The sequence below is a fragment of the Apodemus sylvaticus genome, chromosome 14 (assembly GCF_947179515.1).
Source record: "Apodemus sylvaticus chromosome 14, mApoSyl1.1, whole genome shotgun sequence".
Lineage (NCBI taxonomy): Eukaryota > Metazoa > Chordata > Mammalia > Rodentia > Muridae > Apodemus > Apodemus sylvaticus.
The window spans coordinates 24,996,330-25,018,989 of record NC_067485.1 but is presented as its reverse complement, the minus strand read 5'-3'; the positions used below and the strand labels follow the sequence as shown (position 1 = coordinate 25,018,989).

At 43.6% G+C, this 22,660-nt stretch overlaps 1 protein-coding gene across 3 annotated transcripts in view; it reads left to right on the top strand.

Annotated features, from left to right (window-relative positions):
* Positions 1 to 22,660, top strand: part of Hivep1 (HIVEP zinc finger 1) — a 126,057-nt gene that overhangs the window by 60,138 nt on the left and 43,259 nt on the right. For all 3 annotated transcript variants that reach the window (XM_052156388.1, XM_052156387.1, XM_052156389.1), the window contains exon 3: positions 11,093 to 11,146. In XM_052156388.1, coding sequence (XP_052012348.1) covers positions 11,093 to 11,146 — 54 coding nt within the window. The remainder of the gene's footprint in view (positions 1 to 11,092; positions 11,147 to 22,660) is intronic.

The following is a 22,660-nucleotide window of genomic DNA, read 5'->3' as shown; positions in this document are numbered from 1 at the left end:
GTGTGGTCAGCCACTCCTGTCCTGTGGAGGAAGGCCTGTGACAGTTTCTGATGTGCTTGCTCATGGGAAACCTGAACTGTGAGTTCTCCTCAGACATGATTCTCACTGAAGGACTCCCAGGTATGGGTGCAGAGGCCAGAGCCAGGCAGGAGCCTCCCTGGCTCCTACTGGCAGATGCTTTCCTTCGCAGGTGAGCTGTCTGAAGCACGGTGAACCAGACTCACTCACGTGTTCATGGACCTTGTTAGAAACCTAGCAGAGAGAAAACGAGTTTCAAATCAGTGGTCTGCCTCTCAGATCACATTTCCCCTTGGCTGTAGTGCTTTCTCTCAGAGCAGGGATGCAGGCTAACCCAGGGTACCGTGGCTCACTTTAACTGGTAACATAGAGCCCATTCTCTTATGCTGGTATCGGACCCAGTGCATGAGACTGGACGAGAAAGCGTTGTTGGTCGTCACAGCTTGGGATGTGAGGCGGCTAAGAGCTGATGCTCGGTGGGTCCTTCTCATGTTTTCTGTCCTAGCATGTGACCGCGCAGAGCTTCCTGAAGGAACATGTGCTCTCTTCACTGTTCCCAAGCGGGAGGAAGGGCTCAACATGGGGAATAAACCCAGTGGCTTTGAGCTAACAATGCTCATTGCTGAAAAAAAAAATAGATGTCAGAGTGTCAGTTGAGACCCACGTTTCATTCTGCTGGTTCTTGAAGTAGCATGGTTACCTTTTTCCCTACACAGTTCTCCATGCATGTGGACACTGCTCTTTAAACCCAAGGGAATGACCACTGCTATTTTTCTTCTCGCACATTCTTTCTTTACCATCTCCTTTCCCCCTTGTTAGAGATGCAGTCTTGCTTGTGTTTGTGGTGATCTGAGGTCCTGGAACACAGCAGTGTTCTGTTGTGATAAGTGGCTGTTGCTGCTTGCTGGTGTATCCCCCCAGTGGATTCTGGGAAGGATTGAGAAAAAAGAGGATGCTGCTTGCTGAGGGGACAGGAAGTGGCACACAGGACACATTTACAAGATGGTGGTGGTAATTGCTAATCGAAGGCTCAGCACCTGACTGTGACTTCTTCCCTAGAGAATGGCTGTGAAGGATGCTGTGGAAGTGTTGACTCTGCTGCAGTTGAAGAGCAGTTGGCAAATTATAATATAAAGATTAAGAAAATGTAAAAGAACTCCCAGTGTTTCTATAAGCTTCTTCTGCATTCAGACTCATTATCTCCTTTTCCATTGTTTCTTTCTGTAAGAGCCTCTGCTCCTCACTCTGCCCCAGCACCAAAAGATCAGCCTGGTTTTAGACCATCCTGTCTAACAGAAAGAAAACCTTGAGATACCTAAACATAACTTACCTAGCTTGTAGGACAGTTAATCAGCATGTTGAGAATGTTCCTGAGTGTGAGTTTGTGCTGAAGGTCCTGAGCATGGCAGAAGGCTGGATCAGGGAAAGTAGGAGGGGTGTGTTACAAAACTTCCTGTGGAGATACAACGTACTTGTCTACTTATCCCAGATAGAGATCCCGTAACAGACCAAAGTACAGACACTACCAAAGTCCCGCTTGGTGAACCAATGAATTTGATTAGGGTTACTCAGAGGAACATAGGTCAGGGGTTACTCACAGGAACAGAAAGAGTCAAAGACAACTGGATCACCAAAGCCAACCAATCCATCATGCGTGACAAGTCACAAATGCTGGGAGCCGGGAGCACACTGCACAGCCTGTGGGCAGCTCAGCAGCGTGGAGAGTGTCCTTTCCAGGCACTTCATCGGATCTTAACCGCTTCTAGGCAGCTCTGCCAGGCTCTGTTTCTTCCAGGGTACTGGTCTGGTGTCAGAGTCCTTGCAGCTCAGCCTTCTCCTGTCTGACGGGCCTCAGCTCTTACTGCTTACTCTGGCAGGGAGGGCACAGTGAATCTAGTCAGATTCAGGAACTTCCTGAAGCTATTTTGACTTGCTTACTTTCCTGCTTAAGGAGCTTCCTGCAGGATGGAATATTTCCATCTCAGAGGAAAAATTTATGATATAGGGAAGCATTATGACCATAGGCAATCTGTTGGCCAGCCAAGTAGGTACACAGTACTTATATAGTTTGTTTGCTTGTTTGTTTTTTCGAGACAGGGTTTCTCTGTGTAGCCCTGGCTGTCTTGGAACTCACTCTGTAGACCAGGCTGGCCTCGAACTCAGAAATCCTGCCTGCCTCTGCCTCCCAAGTGCTGGGATTAAAGGTGTATGCCACCACTGCCCGGCTACTTTTCTATATTTTTGACTAAGCAAATAGACCTATATGTTAGTCTTTTGTCTTTGATTCTGGAACATTTTAAAATATATCAAAGGAGAAACATATATTAGTTGCCCACAAGGGATGAGGCATACAACAAACCGTCCAGAAAACCAGAGCAGCATGTGGCAGCTTTGTGTAAAGTTTGGTGTCCATACTTCTTGAGTCTCTGTTTCCTTAGAGGTGTGTGTGTAGGTGTGTATGTGTGGGTGTGGGTGTGCGCGCGCACATGCATGTGCATGTACATGCAGATACATGAGTGTGCAGGGCCTTATATACATGGTCATATATTTGTTGGAATCCATCGCTGACAAGGTTAGCAATCCACGTGCAATGGATCCTGGCATTAAGTGGACAGAGTAAAGATGGTCTTATGGCCTAGATAGGGGAAGGGCTCCAGTGGCAGTCAGAGTCAGAGACGGTCCCTGCTCCAGTTGTTAGGGTACCCGCTTGAACACCAAGCTTAGATGCATTTATTCCTGCTGCAGTTTCATATCCCAAGGTGGAGTGGTACCCAAGGGGACTTCCCCTTCTCTGAGGAGAAGAGGAGGTGTAATTGGGTAAGGAACTTGTAAGGGTGGGACTTGGAGAAGAGGAGGAGGTGGGGACTGCAATCGGGATGTAAAGTGAATAAATAAATTAATTAATGAAAATAAAAAGTTCTGGCTCCCTTACCCTTCAACCATAGTTACCGTGACTCCCACTCCCTTCATTTGCTGCATCAGAAATCCTCAGTAGTGAGAGAAATGGGTGTTCTCATCCTCTGTGCATAGTGGGCAAAGCACTGTGACCGTTGAGAAGATGGCAGAAGCATGTGCTGGAAATCATGCTGCTTTCAATGTCTTTATGCGGTAGGTGACTGCTTAAATAGTTTTTGCATTTTCCAGGCTAGAAAGTGACTGTAGTATAGAGCTGGAACTAGTGAGAATTACCAAGTCTGTTCTTGGGATAACATTGTTGAGAATGTGTACCTTTGAGTTTTAATTTAATTGAAGATCCTTAGCTTTTAGGTGCATGTGGAGCGTCTCCTCCTCCTTCCCCTCCTCACCCCTTTTCCTCTTCCTCCCCCTCCTTCTCCTCTCCCTCCTCCCTGAGCATCCCCTGGCATCAGCGTCAGCATTGGTAAGGTGCATGGATGATGTAGCCATCTGTGCACCTGATAACATGGCAGCTGATAAGGCTTTTCCCAACAAGTTTGAATTAGCCTGATAATACTTGGAGAATATTACTTGTCAAGATTGGTTGCTCGTTGGACTCTCTCTCTCTCTCTCTTTCTCTCTCTCTCTCTCTCTCTCTCTCTCACACACACACACACACACACACACACACACATTTTCACCTAACCCCGACTGCTGCTGACAACAAGGTGGGCAGGCTTTGCTGTTAGCTTGTCCTGAGTTTGAAAGCACAGCACAGTGAAGTGTTGTCTGCTTTTCTCTCAGAATTCAAGATTCCCTTAGTGCCGAGACTGAGGCAGACTTGGTGAAAGCTCTATAGCTAATCGACATGAGGACTGACACGGTGTCTATGACGAGATTTCGGTACAGTACATCTCAGTTGTCTTTGTTATCAGAAAGGAACTTTTGGTGCCCAATCAGCCCGTCTCCTCTAGTCTACTTCATTCAGAGTTCATGTTCCTAAAGCCTAGAGCCCATCACTAGAAACTGATATCCCTTTAGACCCCTGTAGTTGAATCTTTAATTTTTGCATTTTTCAGACACTGTTTTCAGCTAGAAAATGAATTTAGTATAGGGCTGACACCTGCCCTAGTGTCTCTCCTCCCCTAGTCTTGGTTAGTTTTTCCTAAAGGCATCATTGTTAAAGGAGAGTAGTGGTTCCCAAGATCTTGTTATCCGAGTGAGTCTTCAATAGTTGCATTTCTGCATTCAGGGCTCTGGGTTGCGTTAACTGCCATGTCTGTAAGAATCCTCTGAGTTCGGTTTCTCTTCATCTTCTTTCTATAGTCATGTGTCCAAACTGTCCCCACCCCAGACTGTTTGCTTCCTGCCTCTTTATATTCCAAGTCCTTGACGCTCCTGCCCAAGTGTCCGTCCTCTGTGGATGTTGTCCCTTCCCACTCGGTGGCCTTGTGCGTTTATGTCTTTCAGTTACTTGCCTGCAGCGCTTTCATCCTGACCCGGGTTCACATGGTCAGGATTAATTTCTATTGAACTTAAGTTTTTATTTTTATATTCCTATTCATTATAGGTAATTTAGTAATTGAAGAAAATGTAAAGGATGAAATTAAAATACTAATGTACTAGGAGGCCTCCCTTTTTTGATCAGAAATGGAGGAGGAGGAGTGGATGTGGGGGAGAGGAGGGGAAACCGAGGTCAGAATGTAAAGTGATTAATTAATTAATTAATTAATACAAATATACAAATGGAAAGCACAGCTACCCACCACCAACTGCCACGGTGGATGTGGGGACAGGAGCCTTGCACACTGGGTAGGAGTGCAGTGGGACTGCTGGAGCCACTCTGGAGATTTGTCTGGAGGGTTTTCAAAAACCAGAAATGAAACTACCTAGGCTAGAAAACATATATTAATGTACTGCTCCCAGATGTGTGTGTCTTGTTGTCTGTGTATGGTTGACCTGCCTGCCCCTTGATACCTAAGTCCACATTCTTCTTTGTGGTACAGCATCTTCCTTTATCTAACATAACCTGAGTATCTCCCCTGAGCAAGCATTTTTAAGGACTGCTATTAGAAGCTAAATGATGTCGTATATCATGGAAGGTTTTTTTCAGTGCTCTCCTGTTATACATGGGAACCCTTCCCATGCCATTGGTAACGCATGTGGTGATGCATGTGCTGTCATAAGCGTTGTAGCAGTGCTTCATGTGTGAGGTGAGTGTGGTGCTGGGTGACTTCTGGTCTCACTGTACTCTGCTGAGTAGATGGAATTTAGTGAGGGAAACAGGAAGGCAGGGAAGGCAACTGGAGAGGGAAGAGGAGAGTCCGGTAGGCTGGGATGGGTCTCTCCAGGACAGACTCCCTTAACGGCTTTGGGTGAAATGGACAGCATGGATTTGGACTCATCTGTTTAGGTGTGTGTGTTAATAATGCTGTTTCTCTTGTGTCAGGTCCCCTTCTACTCAGTATTGAGGCTTTTGCGGAGAGCACAGTCAACTGTGACAGTCAGGAACACCGTGGATAGTACGCAAGCCACTTTCTCTTCTTATCCTGTTTCTCTTACAAAATTATATGCCAACTAAGCATGTCTGGTCCCCAAATCCCAAGGCAGAAGTGCTAAAAAATGTGAAACGTTGCAGACATGATTATCATCATGGAGAAAATTCCATAGCTGAGTCCACATAGTAAATCTCATGTGAAATGCAGGTGCCCTAGAAATGCTGTGTAGAAGGACCTTCAGACTCTGTGTAAGAGGTGCATAGGAAACATCAATAAATCGTATATTTACACGAGTGTCTTTTTAAGATCACATATATGAAAAGAATTCCAAAATCTAAACCATGTCTGGATTTACTCCCTACTGAGGGATGCTTGATCTATACGGTGCTTTTAGTGAGCAATGAGTTTGTGGTGCATTACTTGAGTGTGCTTGTCTGTGTTGTGAGTAGTCTTCTTGGCCAAGATTTATATTCATATAAAACTTGTTCAAGGTGTTGGTTTTCATATTAGCTTTGGAAAGTAAGTCAGAATACCTGTGAATCTTCTTTTTTGGAATTCTTTAGAACATGTTGGGTTTTGTTTTTGTTTTTGTTTTTTGTTTTAACTTTTGAAAGAATGTGAGAAGTTTCTAGGCCTGGAGCTTTACTGAAAGCCAGTTCGTTCTCTCTCTGTAGCTCCAATTGTCTTCATGTCGTCTGTGAAGTCATTCTGGTCAGGGTTTCTTCTTCCTGTGTCACGTTGGTAACTGGATCACATTCTATCTTTTTTTCCAGTTTGTCATATTTGTTAGATTATTAACACAGAATTGGATTTGTGGGATTTTTTTCTCATTTATTTCACTGTTCTGTGATTTGAAACATCAGTAGTCCAGAATTCCATTTTTAGGTTTGCCTGTGTAGTCCAGAGGTCATGAAGATGCAGAGCTTGTAAGGTGGGAGAGGTTGCTGATGGCAGACGCACTTGGTTAGGGGTCAGCAAAGACTAGGAGTGTCCCTTATGTTGAAGAGTACATGCGCATGCTTGAATGTGCCTTGTCGCTTGGTGCTGTGGTCTTTCTGGTGTCACTGAGGTGGCCATGGCAGTTGGCAGACAGTAACGGGGGTGTTCTGATCTATGGTAAGAGGAAGAGGAAGTTACATTGCATCCAGGAGCAAAACCAATGCGCTCACATTGCTGTTTCTTTTCTTTCAGTCAAATGAGAGTAAATTGATGACTTTTTACAGTTTATAGGCTCTACATTTTAACATTTTAGGAATTTATGAGATAGGCATTGGGGTTTAGGATAGAGACTGTAGTGCCAATCCAAGGAGTACAGTGTTAGAAACTGACATGGACAAAGCTAAACCTTCCCCACAGCAAACCCTGACTGAGTCTAGTGATGGTCCCAGGTCACCACAGTGGTGCTGAAGGAATGTTGAGGCTGTCTTAGAATCAGATACCCCATCTTTCCAACCCCCTACTCGCCTTTTCTCCCCAAGTAAGAATTACGGTAAGATGTTATTGCTGGGACATTGCATTGCGTACTTTTCCTCTGTGTTGTGACAAAACCGCAGTAGCAGCTTAAGGAAAGAAGCATTAGTTTTATCTCATGGTTGAGGCATCCCATGTGTCATAGTGGCTGGGTGTGGCAGAGTGTGGTGACACGGTGTCTGTGGTCAGAAAGCTGAGAGAGGGGACACTTTCTCCTTTTTTATTTAGTCTATGACTCCTCCTCATGGGGCGGTACTGCCCACATTCTCAGTGGATCTTCCCATTTCAGAAAGCCTCTTTGGAAAGGCTATCCAGACCTGCCCGAGGTTTGTCTCAGTCATGGTTCTAAATCCCATCAAGTTGACTCTCAAGAGTAACCATCACCAGTGTGTTGCCGTCACTAAAGATGCTCAGTTTTATCATGACATCAAGCTGTAGCCTGGCAGCCAACACTGAGTCGGAAGAAGTGTTGTAAGGACAGGACTGTTCATGTTTAGTAGTAAAGGGTACCAAGGACAGTGGTGTGGACATGTCTGTGGCAAGTTATTCTTGACCCCCCCCCCCCCACACACACACACTTCCAAAGGACAGAATGTAAAACTGTTTCTTGCTCCAGGTCACACTGAAAATTATATATTCCATTAAATATTGGCAAATTATCTTCTATGAACTGCAAACACAGAATCTATGACCACAATCTGGAATTTCAGAGATAATGTTAAAAATACATCATGTTTGTGAGGGTGTAAAGCACAGGTGAGATGTGAAGAGGGTGTTTCATGAAAACTGATGGAAGCAAAGCTTTCCCAGTATCTAATTGAAGATCTTCTTCACCTGTTGAACTGCGGCTGCAAGTGAATGCTTCCTGTACTGAATATAGTTATTCTAGTCAGGGCCCAAGTCTGTGTAGCATTGTCAAGGCAAAAGGCAACCAAATTGAAAATTGAGAAATGAAAACTAGTATTTTGTGATCAGGGTCATTTTTGTAAGGCATTGTATCATGTGCACACAGGAATAGCCAGCATCAATATGCTAAATATCCACACAGATGTGGCCAACCTCAGCATCCTAAATATCCACACATATGTGTCCAGCATCAATATGCTAAATATCCACACAGATATGGCTAACCTCGGCATCCTAAGCCATATAGACATGGCCAGCCTTGGTATTTTAAATAACCATTTTTAAAGTATTTGTTAAATCTGAAGTTTTTCAGCGACAGTAGAATCCATCAATAAAAAGCTGCTTTTCTTAAATTATGTCAAATTACATGTGCATAAAGTCTAGAAACTACAGCCATTACAGCTGTGAATACATATAATATATGCATCGTTATTTATTACCAAGGTTTATGTGAACTGCTGGGATAGTAATAACAGTTCTTTGGTAATAAAACAGTTTTTATGTTTCTCAAGGGCTGTGTTTTTAAGTCATATGATTTGTTTATTTATAGTTTGAATATCAACAATGTACTTAATACTTTGTTTAAACAATGGCCTTTGTGCTTTGGTCACTTGTGCTTAGCCAGATTCGCCCTTGCTGTTGGGTTTGTTTGTTTGAGAAGAAAACAAATGCTTAGTGCTGGGCTTATATTTTTACACCATTCTTAATTGTATCTATTTTAAGTTTTAACTGTTACCCAAAACCATGTAAATTATACATCTTTGTGAAGCAACATGATATTTCTAGGTATGTGGCCATTGTAAAATGTTCAAAATTCCCCAAAAAATACCTATTTCCACAAATACTTACCATTTCTTTGTGGAAAATATCAAAGATCTTTCTTCTTGGATTTTCTTCTTTTTATGCCTGGAGTGTGTCTAAGGTCTTGCATATATCAAACATGCTCCATCCCCAGGTACCATTTTTTGCTTTGAGAGAGACAGAGACACACAGATACACAGACACTCACAGTCACACACACACACACACACACACACACACACACACACAGAGGAGAGAGAGAAACAGAGACAGAGACAGAGAGAAAGAGTTGTGTTTTCCCACATTTCTCAAGCTCTTTGCACTTGCATTCTGATGATAAGTAGCAGGAAGCAAAGAGACAAGATTTGGGGTGTGCATCTGTTCCTTAGGATAGAAATGCAGTGTAAGGCCTCAGAGCTCACAGCAGCCTGCTCCCTGCCTTCTATGGCTCCCGCTGGGCCTGCATGAGCACTGAGCAGTTGGAGGAAGTTTGATGAGTGAATTGAAGGTGATTTGAGCTCTGCCTTTCTGGCAGGAGATGGGGGGGGGGGAGCTGCAGCAGAGGTAAAGGCCCCTGGTGCGAAATGCTTCTTTGATTTATTTAGAGTATGGTCCTGGGCCAGAGGCCCTGGGCTCCCTGGCTAGGAATAATAGGTTCTGTATTGTAGACAGTCCAGGGCTAGTGGCATGTGGTAGGGGCTGGAGGCTATCATCCGCTTGGCACAACATTGTAGAGCATTTATCTAAATTAGACTTTGAGATATCTAAAATGCGGTGTAGTTGTTGGCACCGTGCTTAATAGAGTACAGAGTAGTGCCCTGGGAAATCTGTGCTCTTTATAATCAGCATTGGGTCTGACATTGAACGTGAATGACTTATACCACCATCACCATCACCATCACCATCATCAAATTTGTACAGCCTTACAAAATTCAAAAAGAGCTGAACCTAGATGTATTTATAAAACCTGGCTGTGCCTAGAGCCACAGGCTGGTGACCAGCAGAGCCTGTGGCTGCCCTCCCCTTCCTTCCCTGTACTGCAGCAGAGTTCAAGTCCACCTGTTTGTGTTTGCAGGGCTGAGGCTAGCACCCAGGGCCTTGTACATGCTAGGTGACCTCTTTACCACTGAGCTATTTCTTCCTACCTGCCTCAGCTCTTTGACTTTTGGGTCCAGTCCCTCCTGGATCACCTGGATGTTTTTGCCTCTGGGCTACATCTGCCTTTTGGAACTTTGTGCTTTTCAGTAGTTGAGTGCTGGTTTTCTGTGCTGTCTCTGCCACACCCTCTAACTTTGTAAATACTCTCTGGCAGCGTAGGGGATGGGCGATGTTCTGTCTCAGTCCTCTTCAATTCGTCATTGTCTCAGTTTTTCAATAGTGTTGTTTCTTGTGTTTGTCCTAGGTCCCTTTCTGTCACTGTAATGAAATACATCAGGCTGATTCTTCCTAAAGAAAACGGCTTATTCAGTTCAAGATTAAAAGTCTAAATAGTGTAGTTGCTGGCTCTGCAAGAGCCAGTTTGGCCTCAGGCAAATCAGCACTTTGTGCAGGAGCACTTCCTGGTTCCTCACATCTTGGAGGACTCCTCATGGTGAATTCACTTACGAAAGGTGGAGAGGCTGGAGACTAGCCTGATTGTTCTGTACAGTATCGCTTTCAAGAACTGACTCGGTCCCATGAAAACAACCACAGTCCCTCTGAGAGCAGTTCCCACTGTCCTAAAGACTGCTCCCTCCCCCTGCATGCATGCACTAAGTATTCCCACTTTTTAACACTCCTGGACTTTATAACACTGCTCCTCTAAAGACCAGCCTTGCAACTTGAGCCCTTGGGGACACTCAGACTGTGTTAGTCCACGGCACCATCTGGCTTGGTCATGCTGATCCCAATCTAATAAGCATTTGTTTTAACAAATCCTGGGTTGTGTACACATCGCATACAAGGAAATTATTGTGTTTAGACATAATTTTTAGCCTACAAAAATACTTCCTAGTTATAAAATCGAGTATCTAGAATGATAAATTGAGCCTCTAGTATCTTACTAGAGGATGGGTCTATCTCAGCTGGTGGAGTTCTTGCCTATCACGCATAAAGCCCTGGCTTTAATCTCTGTCACTACATAAATTGGGAATAGAGGTGAAAGCCACTGCCCTTTTGAGGTGGAAGCAGAAAGATTACAAGTTCAAGACTCTCTTCCACTGTTGGAGACCAGCCTGGGCCACACAAGGCCTCGTCTGTTGAAGTGGAGGAATGGTGAGCAGATGAATGAACAAATAAGAATGTAGTAATTTGCATTATGGGGACAATTAAGAGAGATTCTTGTAACTATGAATTGATTAAAGTTGCAGATTTGAAGGGAAGTGTTCTTAACTTTAATAGTAAAATTTTCACAAATAAATGGTTTTGATGTGTTACATGTCTGTCACTGTTATAAATAATGTGTGAGTTTTTCCATATTCCTTATTTGTTATTATTGATGTGTACTTTTTTTTTCTTTTCCTCAGACAAAATTGAAGAAGCACAAAAAGAGCTTAATGGGGCAGAAGTTTCCAAAAAAGGTAAGTGAAAATCAACCCCGTGTGACGTCATTCTTTAGAGTTGCTTGTACCATGCCTTCCTGCCAGAGGCTGATGCTGACGGGGCGGACATCCCGGGCAGTCTCAGCATCTCCTCAGGTGTGCTCCTCTGCTCCTGCTGCTGGCGGTGGCTCCTTTGTGAGGGCTGCAGGAGCCTGTTGTGTATAGCCTAGGCCGTGTGAATGCCATGACCCACCTGGGTGTTCAGGCATGTTTTGTTGAAGAAGCTCGTGTAGCTTTTAAAAAGAATGTTAATTGTTTCTATGGATGGTGATGACTTTGTTAAATAAGAAAAATAAACCTGAAATAATAGCATCTAAACTCCTATTTTTTCCAATGAAAACAAATCAGGGGTGTGGCCTTATATGCGTGGATATATATATATATATATATATATATATATATATATATATATATATGTATGTATAAACACACTTATGGGACTGGACAGCATATGCCTCCATTAATGCAGAAGTGCTTATGGGTGGTGCTAAGGAAGACGACTGTACTGTGTTTATGTTGCTCTGAATTATACAGTGGCCATAATTTATATTAAAAATCAAATTGATATGCAAAAATTGATCTTATGGCAGAAAGTATCTTGTCTTCCAGGTACTAGAACCTGCATGAGATGCGGGCTACATGGGAGTGCCCCTCCCAGCGCGGTCTCCTAGCAACAGGGTAGCATTTCTACCATTGGGGGAAAGAGGCACAGTTCTCTTAGTGTTCATTTTCATGATTTAGCGTTTACATTTCCTTATTATATTTCCTAATTTGAGTGGACTATTGACAGACTAAAAAGAGCAAAGTAGAACAGCAGTGGAAGGCCTCTTTCTGTCTGTCTGTCTATCTGTCTATCTACCTGTAATCTCTCTCCCCCCCCTCCCCTCCCTCCTTCCCTCTCTTCCTCCCTCCCTTCCTTCCTTATTTTTTTCTCTTTTTCTCTTTTGTTCTTTCATTTAAATCTAAATTGATTCCTGATTGGGCGATTTCAGAGAAAAGACTTAATTTCCAAGCCTCCGTTCCTTGCAGGCTTTGACTCTGTTCATATGTGGTGTTGCAGCAGGGTTAGCATCTTCCTTCAACCTCCCCCATGGCTGCTCCCTGGTAACTCGGATAGGAATCTGGCGCTTGACAATTCTTGCAAAAAAGCCAGGCAAGAAAGGGTACATGTTACTACAGCCATGTTGTCCCCTTGAAAGATGCCTGGCCAGCCTTGCCACGTGGCCACACTATGATGTCCAGTGGTGTTAGGACAGGCCCCTCAGACACTGCTGCAGCCAGCGCTGCTCACTGCCAGGAGTGGGGAGAGCTACTCCATACAAAACAGATGTCATGTGTGTTCCTCGCTCTTCTCCTGGCCAAAAGTTCTCAAAAATGTGAACCAAATGCCAAGAGGAGGGAGGAAAGGCAAGAGCAGCCGGAGGGCAGAGGCTGGGTAAGGAGCCTCCTGAGCAGGCGGCAGTGGTGCTGGGGCTAGACTCCGAGTGAGTAACAAGGGAGGGAGGTTTGCCCTCTGTAGCTGCTGCCTGTAATTCTTCACACAGAAGTCCTGGCAAGTGAAAGAAAACAGCGTCCTTCAGCTTGGAAGTGAGAACAGCAGCTTCTCTCCTTGGGCACGAGGAGAGGTCTCTGCCCAAGAGTCATGCTGAGGTTTCATGGCTATTTCCTTTCTGACTTACCTGTTTTACACGAGGAAAACCCGCTTGTTCCATGAAAGGAGGCCATAGACAATGGCGGTACTTGGCTGTGGGTGATGGTGAGCCATCATGACATCACGTCATCTGCAAACTTCTGACATGAGTGAGGCTGGTTTTGTTTTGTTGATTTTATTTTGCTTTGGTCTTTTGTTTTATTCTTCCTAGAAAATGGTCCTAAAATGCCTCATGTCCATAGAAGACCCCTCTTATCTCACCTCCTCCTGGGCTCCCCTCTGCTCCCGTCACTTATGTCCATGGAAGACCCCTCTCATCTCACCTGCTCCTGGGGTCCCCTCCCTCTGCTCCCGTCACTTATGTCCATGGAAGACCCCTCTCATCTCACCTGCTCCTGGGGTCCCCTCCCTCTGCTCCCGTCACTTATGTCCATGGAAGACCCCTCTCATCTCACCTGCTCCTGGGGTCCCCTCCCTCTGCTCCCGTCACTTTGCTAAGGTCCTGATGAGTCACTGAAGTTCATTGGTAGCCAGTGAAGCTACAGAGCTTTCAAAACAAAAGCCAACAAAAATGTCCAAGGATCAAATCACATTTTTTTTTTGTTTTTAATGTATGAAGGAAGGGCAAATATGTCCAGTATAGACCCTGACTTTGATAGTTATAAATCAGTAGGATAAAGACGTGACTTAAATTGTGCTGGAGAGAGGTTCAGGGGTAGAAAGCACTAGCTTCTTCTCCAGGGACCCAGCTTCAAGTCCCAGCACCCACACAGCAGCTCACAGCCATGAGTCTGTGACTCCAGCTCGAAGGGACCTGGCACCCTCGCACAGACACACATACAGGCAAAATGCCAATACACAGGAAAAGAAATAAATCGTAAAAAACAAAAGGCAATTTAACAAAAAAGGAAGGGTAAAAAATGTTCAGTGTAGACTGACTTGGCCAGTCATGAACCAGTAGGAAAGGAAGTGACTTAAATTATTCTAAGGCACCTATTCTATTCTTTTTATCTGCTTATAGATGAACACTAGTCACCTTAGATTTAATTTAAACAGTTTGGAGGTAGCTATGCTCGTGAGGCGGACATGCCATCCCCATGAAGCCGTGTGCCCCTCCCCAGGTGCTGTCCATTCCTTTTTTAATCATTTGGAGGAGGGCATAATTGGATCCTTATTTCCCACCTGACAGGAAAGCAGATTCCAGAGAGGTTCACTATATTTCATATGTGCCTACCACAGAACAGCAGAGACAGTCACGTGACCGTGTGAGACGGGAATTATTTCTTAGCATAGCGTTTAAGTTAGCTATAAATTATGCTTGCTCATTCTTGCACTGTTCGTCACAGTATTTGTTGGACAGCATTTAGATGAAATGCTCTTACCAACATGGTCCTGGAACGTGAGTAACAGAAGAATCAGATCAGCTCGGAGCGGGTAGCCTGTGCCTTTGCAGCAGGGCTTTGTGTTAGTGCTACATTCTCTTCTGGAGATCAGTGTCCATGTGGCCAGTTTGACCTGGAAGTTGTGACCCTCCTGCTGGTCTCCTAGTGGGTTACAGGCATACACCACACAGCCTGCTTAGGTTTTGTGCTGCTTCTTGAATCAATCTAATGCTTTGTTTTAAAACAGCGTTCTATGGTATTCGTCACCACTGTAAACATGAAATCGTTCCTTTATGAAGCTTTAGGACAGCTGGTAATGGAGTGCTGACACCCGGGCAGGGTGGGGGATGCTCCTTCCCAGTATTCCTAGACTCCCAGTGTGAATGGATGTAAAACTCTGGTTTTTACATCCATGTTTTACTTGTTTGATGACTAAGCTTAAAAAAAAAATAACACTGGAAGACTGAACACATTCAGTTTACTTGAGCAAAGACAGCGTTCCTGAGTTGCGCTGTACCCAGAGCCCTGTGATGGGAGTGTGGAGAAACTGGTTCTGTTGAGCTGGCTGCCAGTAGTGGATTGAGGTTCAGCTGCAGCAGCAAGTTATACTTGGGCTTTTCACTCACTAAAGTGGGTTATAGTTAGGTAGGAGCTCGGGGTCAGGAAGCACTGGCCACACTGGGTGTCCCAGGAAATCTAGCTCTAGTACTGGGCTTGTCTTCTCCTGTGTGAATTTTGCCAGCGCCTTCTATACCTTCACAACGCCTTTGAATACACATCCATTCTTGGTCCCCTTTCCTCAGCCTCCTCCCCTCCCCTCCCCAATCCCCCCCACCCCCACAAGCTGGGACGATATACCTGCACCCATGGCCACTCTGGGGGTTTCTTTCTAGTTAGACAAATATTCCCTGCCACAGTCTTACTTCCCAGCCCCCGTTTTCTTCTGAGAGATTTCTGTGTTTCAGATTAAAATCCAGGCTTGTATTTTTGGTTTTGGGGTATTTGTTTTGTTTTGTCTTGTCTTTGGCTGTATTTTAATACAATTAAGCAACTCTGGTGATTTGACTCAGCAGGTAAAGGAACTCCCCCCGCCCCCCCCCCCCCACTGCCAAGCCTGACGATCTGAGTTCGGGTCTCACCACCCATGTGGTGGAAGGAGAAAACTGATTCCCACAGGCTGACTTCAGACCTCCTCCACAGGTGCATTGTAGAGCATCTACCCACCCATAGCACACATTAAATAAATGTAAAAATATTTCAGATATGTTCAATTGTTTTTAATATAGTCTTCCAATTTATTTTTTGAAATGAATAGCCATTGCTGATGTTTTTCCTTTTCATTATTTTTTTTTGAGAGTTTTAAAAATACTTGAATTAGTTTCATAGGTGGTACATTGTTGGGGTAACCTGTGTTTTGACAGTATGTGTAATACTTACATAAACTGGGCACAGGCATGCTGTTCCCAGAGGCTGCCTTACTATGCAGGCGGCAGTGCGCCACACCTCCTGGCTCCTGGCCACTGTGGTGCACTCTCGGGCTGGCCTTGCCCCACCCTTCCCTTCTGTCCTCCAGCCTCTGTAATGGAGTTCATGCTTCCCTGGGGGGCATGAGGTGTCCTCGTCAGGTTTGCATTTGACTTGCAGTGCTTTCTATGCCTGGCTTTCGTCACTTAGCATAGTGTTCCCACCATTCTGTTGAGGTCATTACAGGGACAGGATTTCATTCTCTTTATTGTAGCATGGTATTCCACTAGGTGTACTACACACTAGGTGTGTACTACATCTTCCTGCTCAGTTTTCTTTATCCATTTACCAATTGCTCAAAACTCCCATGCTTCCGTAGCTATTCTGACACTGGAGTCGTGAAGTCGTTATTACATTTTCTCTCTTTGGTGGCTCTTACATTTCAATATATAACTGGGCTCATTAGATTTTTTCCGTCCTCGTTGTCTGTATGGGTTGATACTGAAGTGTACGTGGGCTGTGAATAGTAGAGGGACCCTCAGGTTTGGTTTTCAGGGTGTTTGATACTAGAAAGAAGGTTTTTACACAACTGTTTAAAACTTAATATTATGTAGAAGTAAATAATTTGGGTTTTTTTTTTCTTTTTTGGATTTAGGAGAGGCAAATGAGCCCTCTTTGTAGACTGGCCCTGCTCATAAAGATGGGGATGGTTGGAGGTTTTGTTGTTTGTCTTCCACTGTCTTCACAAAGATCTCATGTATGCAGTCTGGGGGTTGACAGGGCTTTCTGTACTTAGCTTTGCCCCCTTCATTGAATTTATTTTTTTATTGTTTTGATACTGGGGACTGTAATCTGGGCCTCAGACATGATAGGTAAATGTTGTATCACTGAGCTGTATCTCCAGCCCTACTAATTTAACCAATTTTTTTTTTTTTAGTTAATTGGGATATTTATTTAATTCTGTTTTACTAAAAATTAATTTTTCTTGTCAGAAGATAAGATGCCAGATAATTCTAAAGATAGATTTTTATCTAATCATCCACCTGAATTCTTCCTTATTCTGAAAATCTGTACATTGGTATGGTTTTGTCATATTAGCTGGGAATAATCGAGGTTCTGTTTTTTGCTTTTTACACCATTGCTATGGTTTTACTTTTCCTTATTCACTTGGGTTCAATAAAATGGTGACTAAATGGTAGTGTGTAGGCCAGTAAGATGGCTCAGCAGGTCCTGTGGTGGCTGACCCAGGACATAAGCCTGATGGCCTGACTTGAATCCGCAGACCCCACACAGAAGTGACAGGAGAGACAGACAGACTTCACAGATTCCCTGACTACTGCAAGCACTTCCTCAATGTGCACTTCCTCAATGTGCACTTCCACAGTGTGGCCTTTCACACATATAGGCTCACAACAAACAAACAGAAATTAAAACTCAGCTTCCGACATGGGCACAGACAGAAGTGGGTTTTGAAAGGTCCGTTTGCACCTTGCATCTTTTCTGCATACTACTCTCCCTTGACAAATCCCCTGCAGGCTACCCTAGGTCCGGCTCTTTCCAGCAGACCTGCTTTCCTTCTGACACAGTATATTTTAGCTGCCAGAGATATCATTTTAAAATAATGTCCATAAACCATCTTTATATGAACAAGAAGTAATGTTGGCAGGGGTCAGTGGTTTGTGTGAGTGAACAGGACGCGACAGAGGGAGTAACCCACTAGCGCACAGTCTGCTCATGATTGGTCGACAAGTAGGAGTTTTGTTAACAGGGCCTGGATTTTATACACTGGACTTCAGTATCAGGGAGCTTGAGGCCAGGTTGCAGATCTCAGAAGTGATAGCCAGGCAGGAAGCAGATGACTAGATCTGGACCCCGGGTGGAGTGTAAGTAAGAAAACTGGACTTGCCCATACTCCAAATGGTGTGTGTGTGTGTGTGTGTGTTTAAACACATAGTATAAAGGAATTTCCAGGTAGTAAAAAATTGGTGACTTGATTTTCAAATTGTTTTCTAAACACATACATTTTTAAAGGTGATGGCTAATCTGGACTAAGAGTGTACTTTAATGTTAATGGTGTTCTCCTTAAAAATCGTGCTGAGTATAATAACGAAGATAGAGCATTATCAGCAAGAAGGACAGTCCTCATGGAGGATAGAGATTTGGGTGACAGAATGGAAACGTTGGGCAGATATCATTAAATTAAAATATAATTTTAATATACTTTGTGGTAAGATAAAATATTTTTTTAACCATTCTAGGGAAAGTATATATAGTAAAAATACTTGAAAAACTTGTTTGGGTTTGTAAATTGGAACATCTTTAACAGTTTACATGACAAATATGTCAATAAAAGAAACACTAGGGTAATGATTTAGATAAATAACTGGACTCCAGAGTTCTTTAAAAGGATGGGCCTGCTTTTCAATTTCAGTATTATACTGAAACTAACACACATCTATCTGTATGCTACTGAAAAGTTGTGGTCTTTAGGTTTATAAATAAATATTTAAGAAAAATGAATTTTATTGAGCACATTTAAAGAGAATTTACTTTAAGTAAGAGTTTATAAATCCCATTCTCATAATATTAAATACCACAAATCAACTGTTTCTTTATAAAGTTGCTAGTTCCTTCATTTCAAGAAATATTGATTTTCTATCAGCATTCTTTGTCTAAGTCTTTGAAAGCTTCAAGGAAAGTTGCAAGTCTGAGCCTGAAGGGACCCGCAGGCTTACTCCCAGCTCTTACCCCCGGCAGGACATCCGCACTGCTGCAGAGCGGTTCAGACAGGGAGCCTGCCTGACAGACTACCACCTGGACAGCAGTAGCAGACGGCCATACGTTTATGGAAAAGAGAATCTTTCCAATTCCCCATGTACACAGAGATTTCCCATGTGCACTGCACACAGGCTTCCCATGTGCACTGCACACAGACTTCTCATGAGCACTCCCAGATCCTTTTGTGTGTCCTGTACAGATTTTAAATTAGAAAATCAGGCTCCAGATCATTCTCCTATATAAAATCTGATGCAATAATCTTGGCTAAATCTTAGTATATTACTCTTAGTTTATCTGTGCCAGATTTTTAAAGTTATCACATGTCAATTCTGACAGCAGTTTTTGACTTGAAACTGAATAAGTGTCTAACTCCTCTGTCCTCACTGTGTTAGACTGTAACACAGTGCTATAGTATAAAACCCTGAACTTTGTGTAAAATACAGGAGGTAAAAGATCTTAAGTGTTTTTTATAGTTTTTTATTTTGTATATGTAGAGTGTTTTGCATGCTTGTATGTTAGTGAACAACATGCCTATAGTGCCTGCAGAAATCAGAAGAGGATGTTGGAACTAGAGTTACAAATAGTTGTAAGCCGCCATGTAGGTTCTAGGAATCAAACAGGTCCTCTAGGAGAACAGCCAATGCTCCTAACTGCTGAACCATCTCTCCAGTCCCTCCTCACCCTTTTCTAAGGGTGCCACCAACTGTCTGTCAAGCAGGTAATTAAACTAGAGATTTAGGCAGCTAACATGATGTTAATTCCATGAAGTGTAATTCATTAAAAGATGCAGTCTGCACAGTTTGCACTATGCCTCATTCAGCCAAGTGCTGCTGGTTATAAATTGCATAGTAACTTTGTTTAGCACGAGACAAGTCACTACCAATTATTACATCATGACACAGTGCTCTTATGTTTGCTTAGCAGATGTATTCTGATTGTATAGAAATGAAAACGTGTGAAAGTCCCATTTGCTCAGCTTCTATTACATGTGTTTATTGCTATGGCTTTGTTTTTGACAGGGGCAATTAAGATAAGGATGTGTGTCCTGAGCTGCGCTGTGACAGCCCAGCATCCCTCGGGACTACAGAGGGTAGCAGGGCTTACACGCCCACTGCATTCCTGGACCAATGAAGGAGACCTGTGGCTTGTTCTTAGACAACTAACTTAATGTCACTCTAGACAACTAACTTAATGTCACTCGCCAGAGTATTTTTTAAATAAATGTTACAGAGCAACTCGAAGAAATTATGTGCTGCTGTTTGTCCACTACTCCTTTTCTCTAGCTTTGCAAGCCTAGCCTCTGCAAAAATAGGTAATAAAAAAGCAAGCTCAGACCCTGGTTCCTTCCATAGGAACCTGCTCTTGTGTCTCCTTAAAAATAATATCATCATCAACAGCAACAACCAAAACCAAACAGCCCACTGCAGATCTGTGAGGAACACAATCCAAGGGGAAAGAATTGAGAATAGAAATGAAGGAAAGAGAGGGACTGGAGTCAGATGAATAACTAGAGGTGCAGAAAGGAAACTTGATTTATTATATATAAGTACACTGCAGCTGTCTTCAGATACCCCAGGTGTCAGATCTCATTACAGATGGCTGTAAGTCAACATGTGGTTGCTGGGATTTGAACTCTGGACCTTTGGAAGAACAGCCAGTGCCCTTAACCGCTGAGCCATCTTTCCAGCCCCAAAAGGAAACTTGAAAACTGCACATAGCAAGACACTTTTGAAAGTAAAGGACTATTCCACCCAAGCCAGAGTGCTCTTTCCTGCCCTGCTATCCAGAGCATCCCACAGGTTCCGCTGTGCAGAAAGAAAGGTGGCATAGTAGAAGGATAACTTGGAATTTTCGCCTGACCACCAAGGCTCTGAAGGAAATTATTTCATTCAGGGAAAGATTGGGAAGCACCTTGATATAGTTGGGTGAATGGCCAGAATAGGCAAGAGGGGGCCTGGGCGCTCAGGGGAGCCAGTGTGGATTATAACATCTAGAAAGTCCAGCATGGTTGTCCCCCAGCCCCAGAGCCCATCGCTGAGTCGGTCCCTTATTGCTGTGATTGACCATGTCTTCATTACTGTAATGGTCAGTAGAAGACATTAACATCAAACAACAAAAGAGAGTCCTTAAACCAAGGTACTGTCACAAAAGTCATTTGAAACTTGCAAATTGTTTATTTTTAGAACTTTGTATTTGTAGTTTTCAAGTGGTTACAACTGAAAGTAGGGAGAGCAAAGCTATGGGTGAGTTCTGTGTCCCTGGGGGCCCTGAGGGATTCAGTTTCCCTCACACTGCCCCAGTCTCAGCTCAAGAGGGATGTGCCGTGTCAGCTTGTGGTGCGTGGCTTATCAGGCCCTGGACTGAGTATGCGCTTAGTGGCTTTGGAGCTGCTTAGCAGACCCTTCTCCAGTCATGACAGCTCCACAAGGTGACCCTCAGGTCTTCATGTCATTCTCCTCCTTGTGGCTCCCTTCTAGTCTAGCCCTGCCATGGGCATCTTCCTGTAATCCCTCCATCTTGGCTTTGCCCATAGTCATGGTGCCCACGGGCACCTGCGGCTAGGGAGGTCTTCGGCAGTTGCCGGGTCAACAAGGATGGGTGGGGAATGGAGAAGACGGCGTCCTTTCCCTAACAGGCAGGGCTTGTGAACAGTATACGCTATTGCTTTTAGGTCTCAAGTGGAGTTAAGTAGCTATTCATCTCTCCTGGTACATATAACCTAAATTGCTTATCTGAAGGAAGCCGTCTGCTTTAGGGTCTTCATTTATCTGGCACAGTGATGTGTACAAATCATTGCTGTTTGTCCCAGTAACAAAAGCCTTCATTCTTATAGTCTGTGGACAGCTGCAGATTGCTCCATCCTCAAGATTTTGCTTAATCATAAAGAATTAGACTCTTCTTGTTGTATTTAATATTGTAATATCAACTTCTTTTTATCCTGGTCGATGAAACCCTGAAGCGAAGATTCTAGATTTCTGACAGTTCAATACTGTCAGAAACAAGAATGCAGGAATTTCCACTGTTTTCCACTGTCTGTTTGTAACAGTGTTATATACAATTTATAACTTGTGATGAAGGGCTAGCATTATGCTGGTGAACCACGGAAAGTTGGGGATTGGACACTTTTTAGCATTTGTCAAATTGGTAGACATATCCCCTGCCATGGTAGATGTCAGGCTACCAGTGGCTCTGACGTAGAGGCTTCCAGAACATCACTGAGAGTGGCCCTGAGCACATGCTGCTTGGAAAGATGATCATCTCATGTCAGGCATAGTGTGAGAGAATCCTGGAACTGCACGAAAGGAAACGTAAAGTGTGAACAGCTTTGGACTTTCTTAAAGACAGCAGTAAGGTCTTTGAATCTTTCTCATCAAAGTGGGTCAACCAAAAGCACCTGTGGAAGAGATGTTTAGATGCAACTTTGTATTTTTGTATAGTTCATGTTTTAGTCAGAGGTGGAGTGGACCTCCTATTACAGCATTTTATGAAGTGCAAAAATACATCAGGATATTTTGGCTTAGACTTCTTATTGTTTCCTTTTTTTGTTTTGTTTTGTTTTTCGAGACAGGGTTTCTCTGTGTAGCTCCAGCTATCCTGGAACTCACTCTGTAGACCAGGCTGGCCTCGAACTCAGAAATCCTCCTGCCTCTGTCTCCCAAGTGCTAGGATTAAAGGCGTGAACCACCACCGCCCAGAGTTATTGTTTCCTTTTAAGTCCTGCATCTGTGTGTCTGTATGCTGTGTGGTGTTGGGCACTCATGGGTTTCTGAAGAAAGAGATGGATCTTCTAGAAATACAGCTACATGTGAACCTCCTTACAAATAAGCTCAGAGGAGCAGGCTTTGCTTTTAACAGCAGAAGCATCTCTACCCTTTCTTTCTTTCTTTCTTTCTTTCTTTCTTTCTTTCTTTCTTTCTTTCTTTCTTTCTTTCTTTCTTTCTTTCTTTCTTTCTTTCTTTCTCTCTCTCTCTCTCTTTCTCTCTCTCTTTCTTTCTCTCTCTTTCTTTCTTTCTTTCTCTCTTTCTCTTTCTCTTTCTTTCTCTCTTTCTTTCTCTCTTTCTTTCTCTCTCTTCTCTCTCTCTCTCTCTCTCTCTCTCTCTCTCTCTCTCTCTCTCTCTCTCTCTCTCTGTCTCTCTCTCTCTCTTTCTTCCTTCTCTGAGAAAGAGTGTCACCATCCAGCCCACTGCTATGCAGATTACTCTGGCCTCAAACTCACAG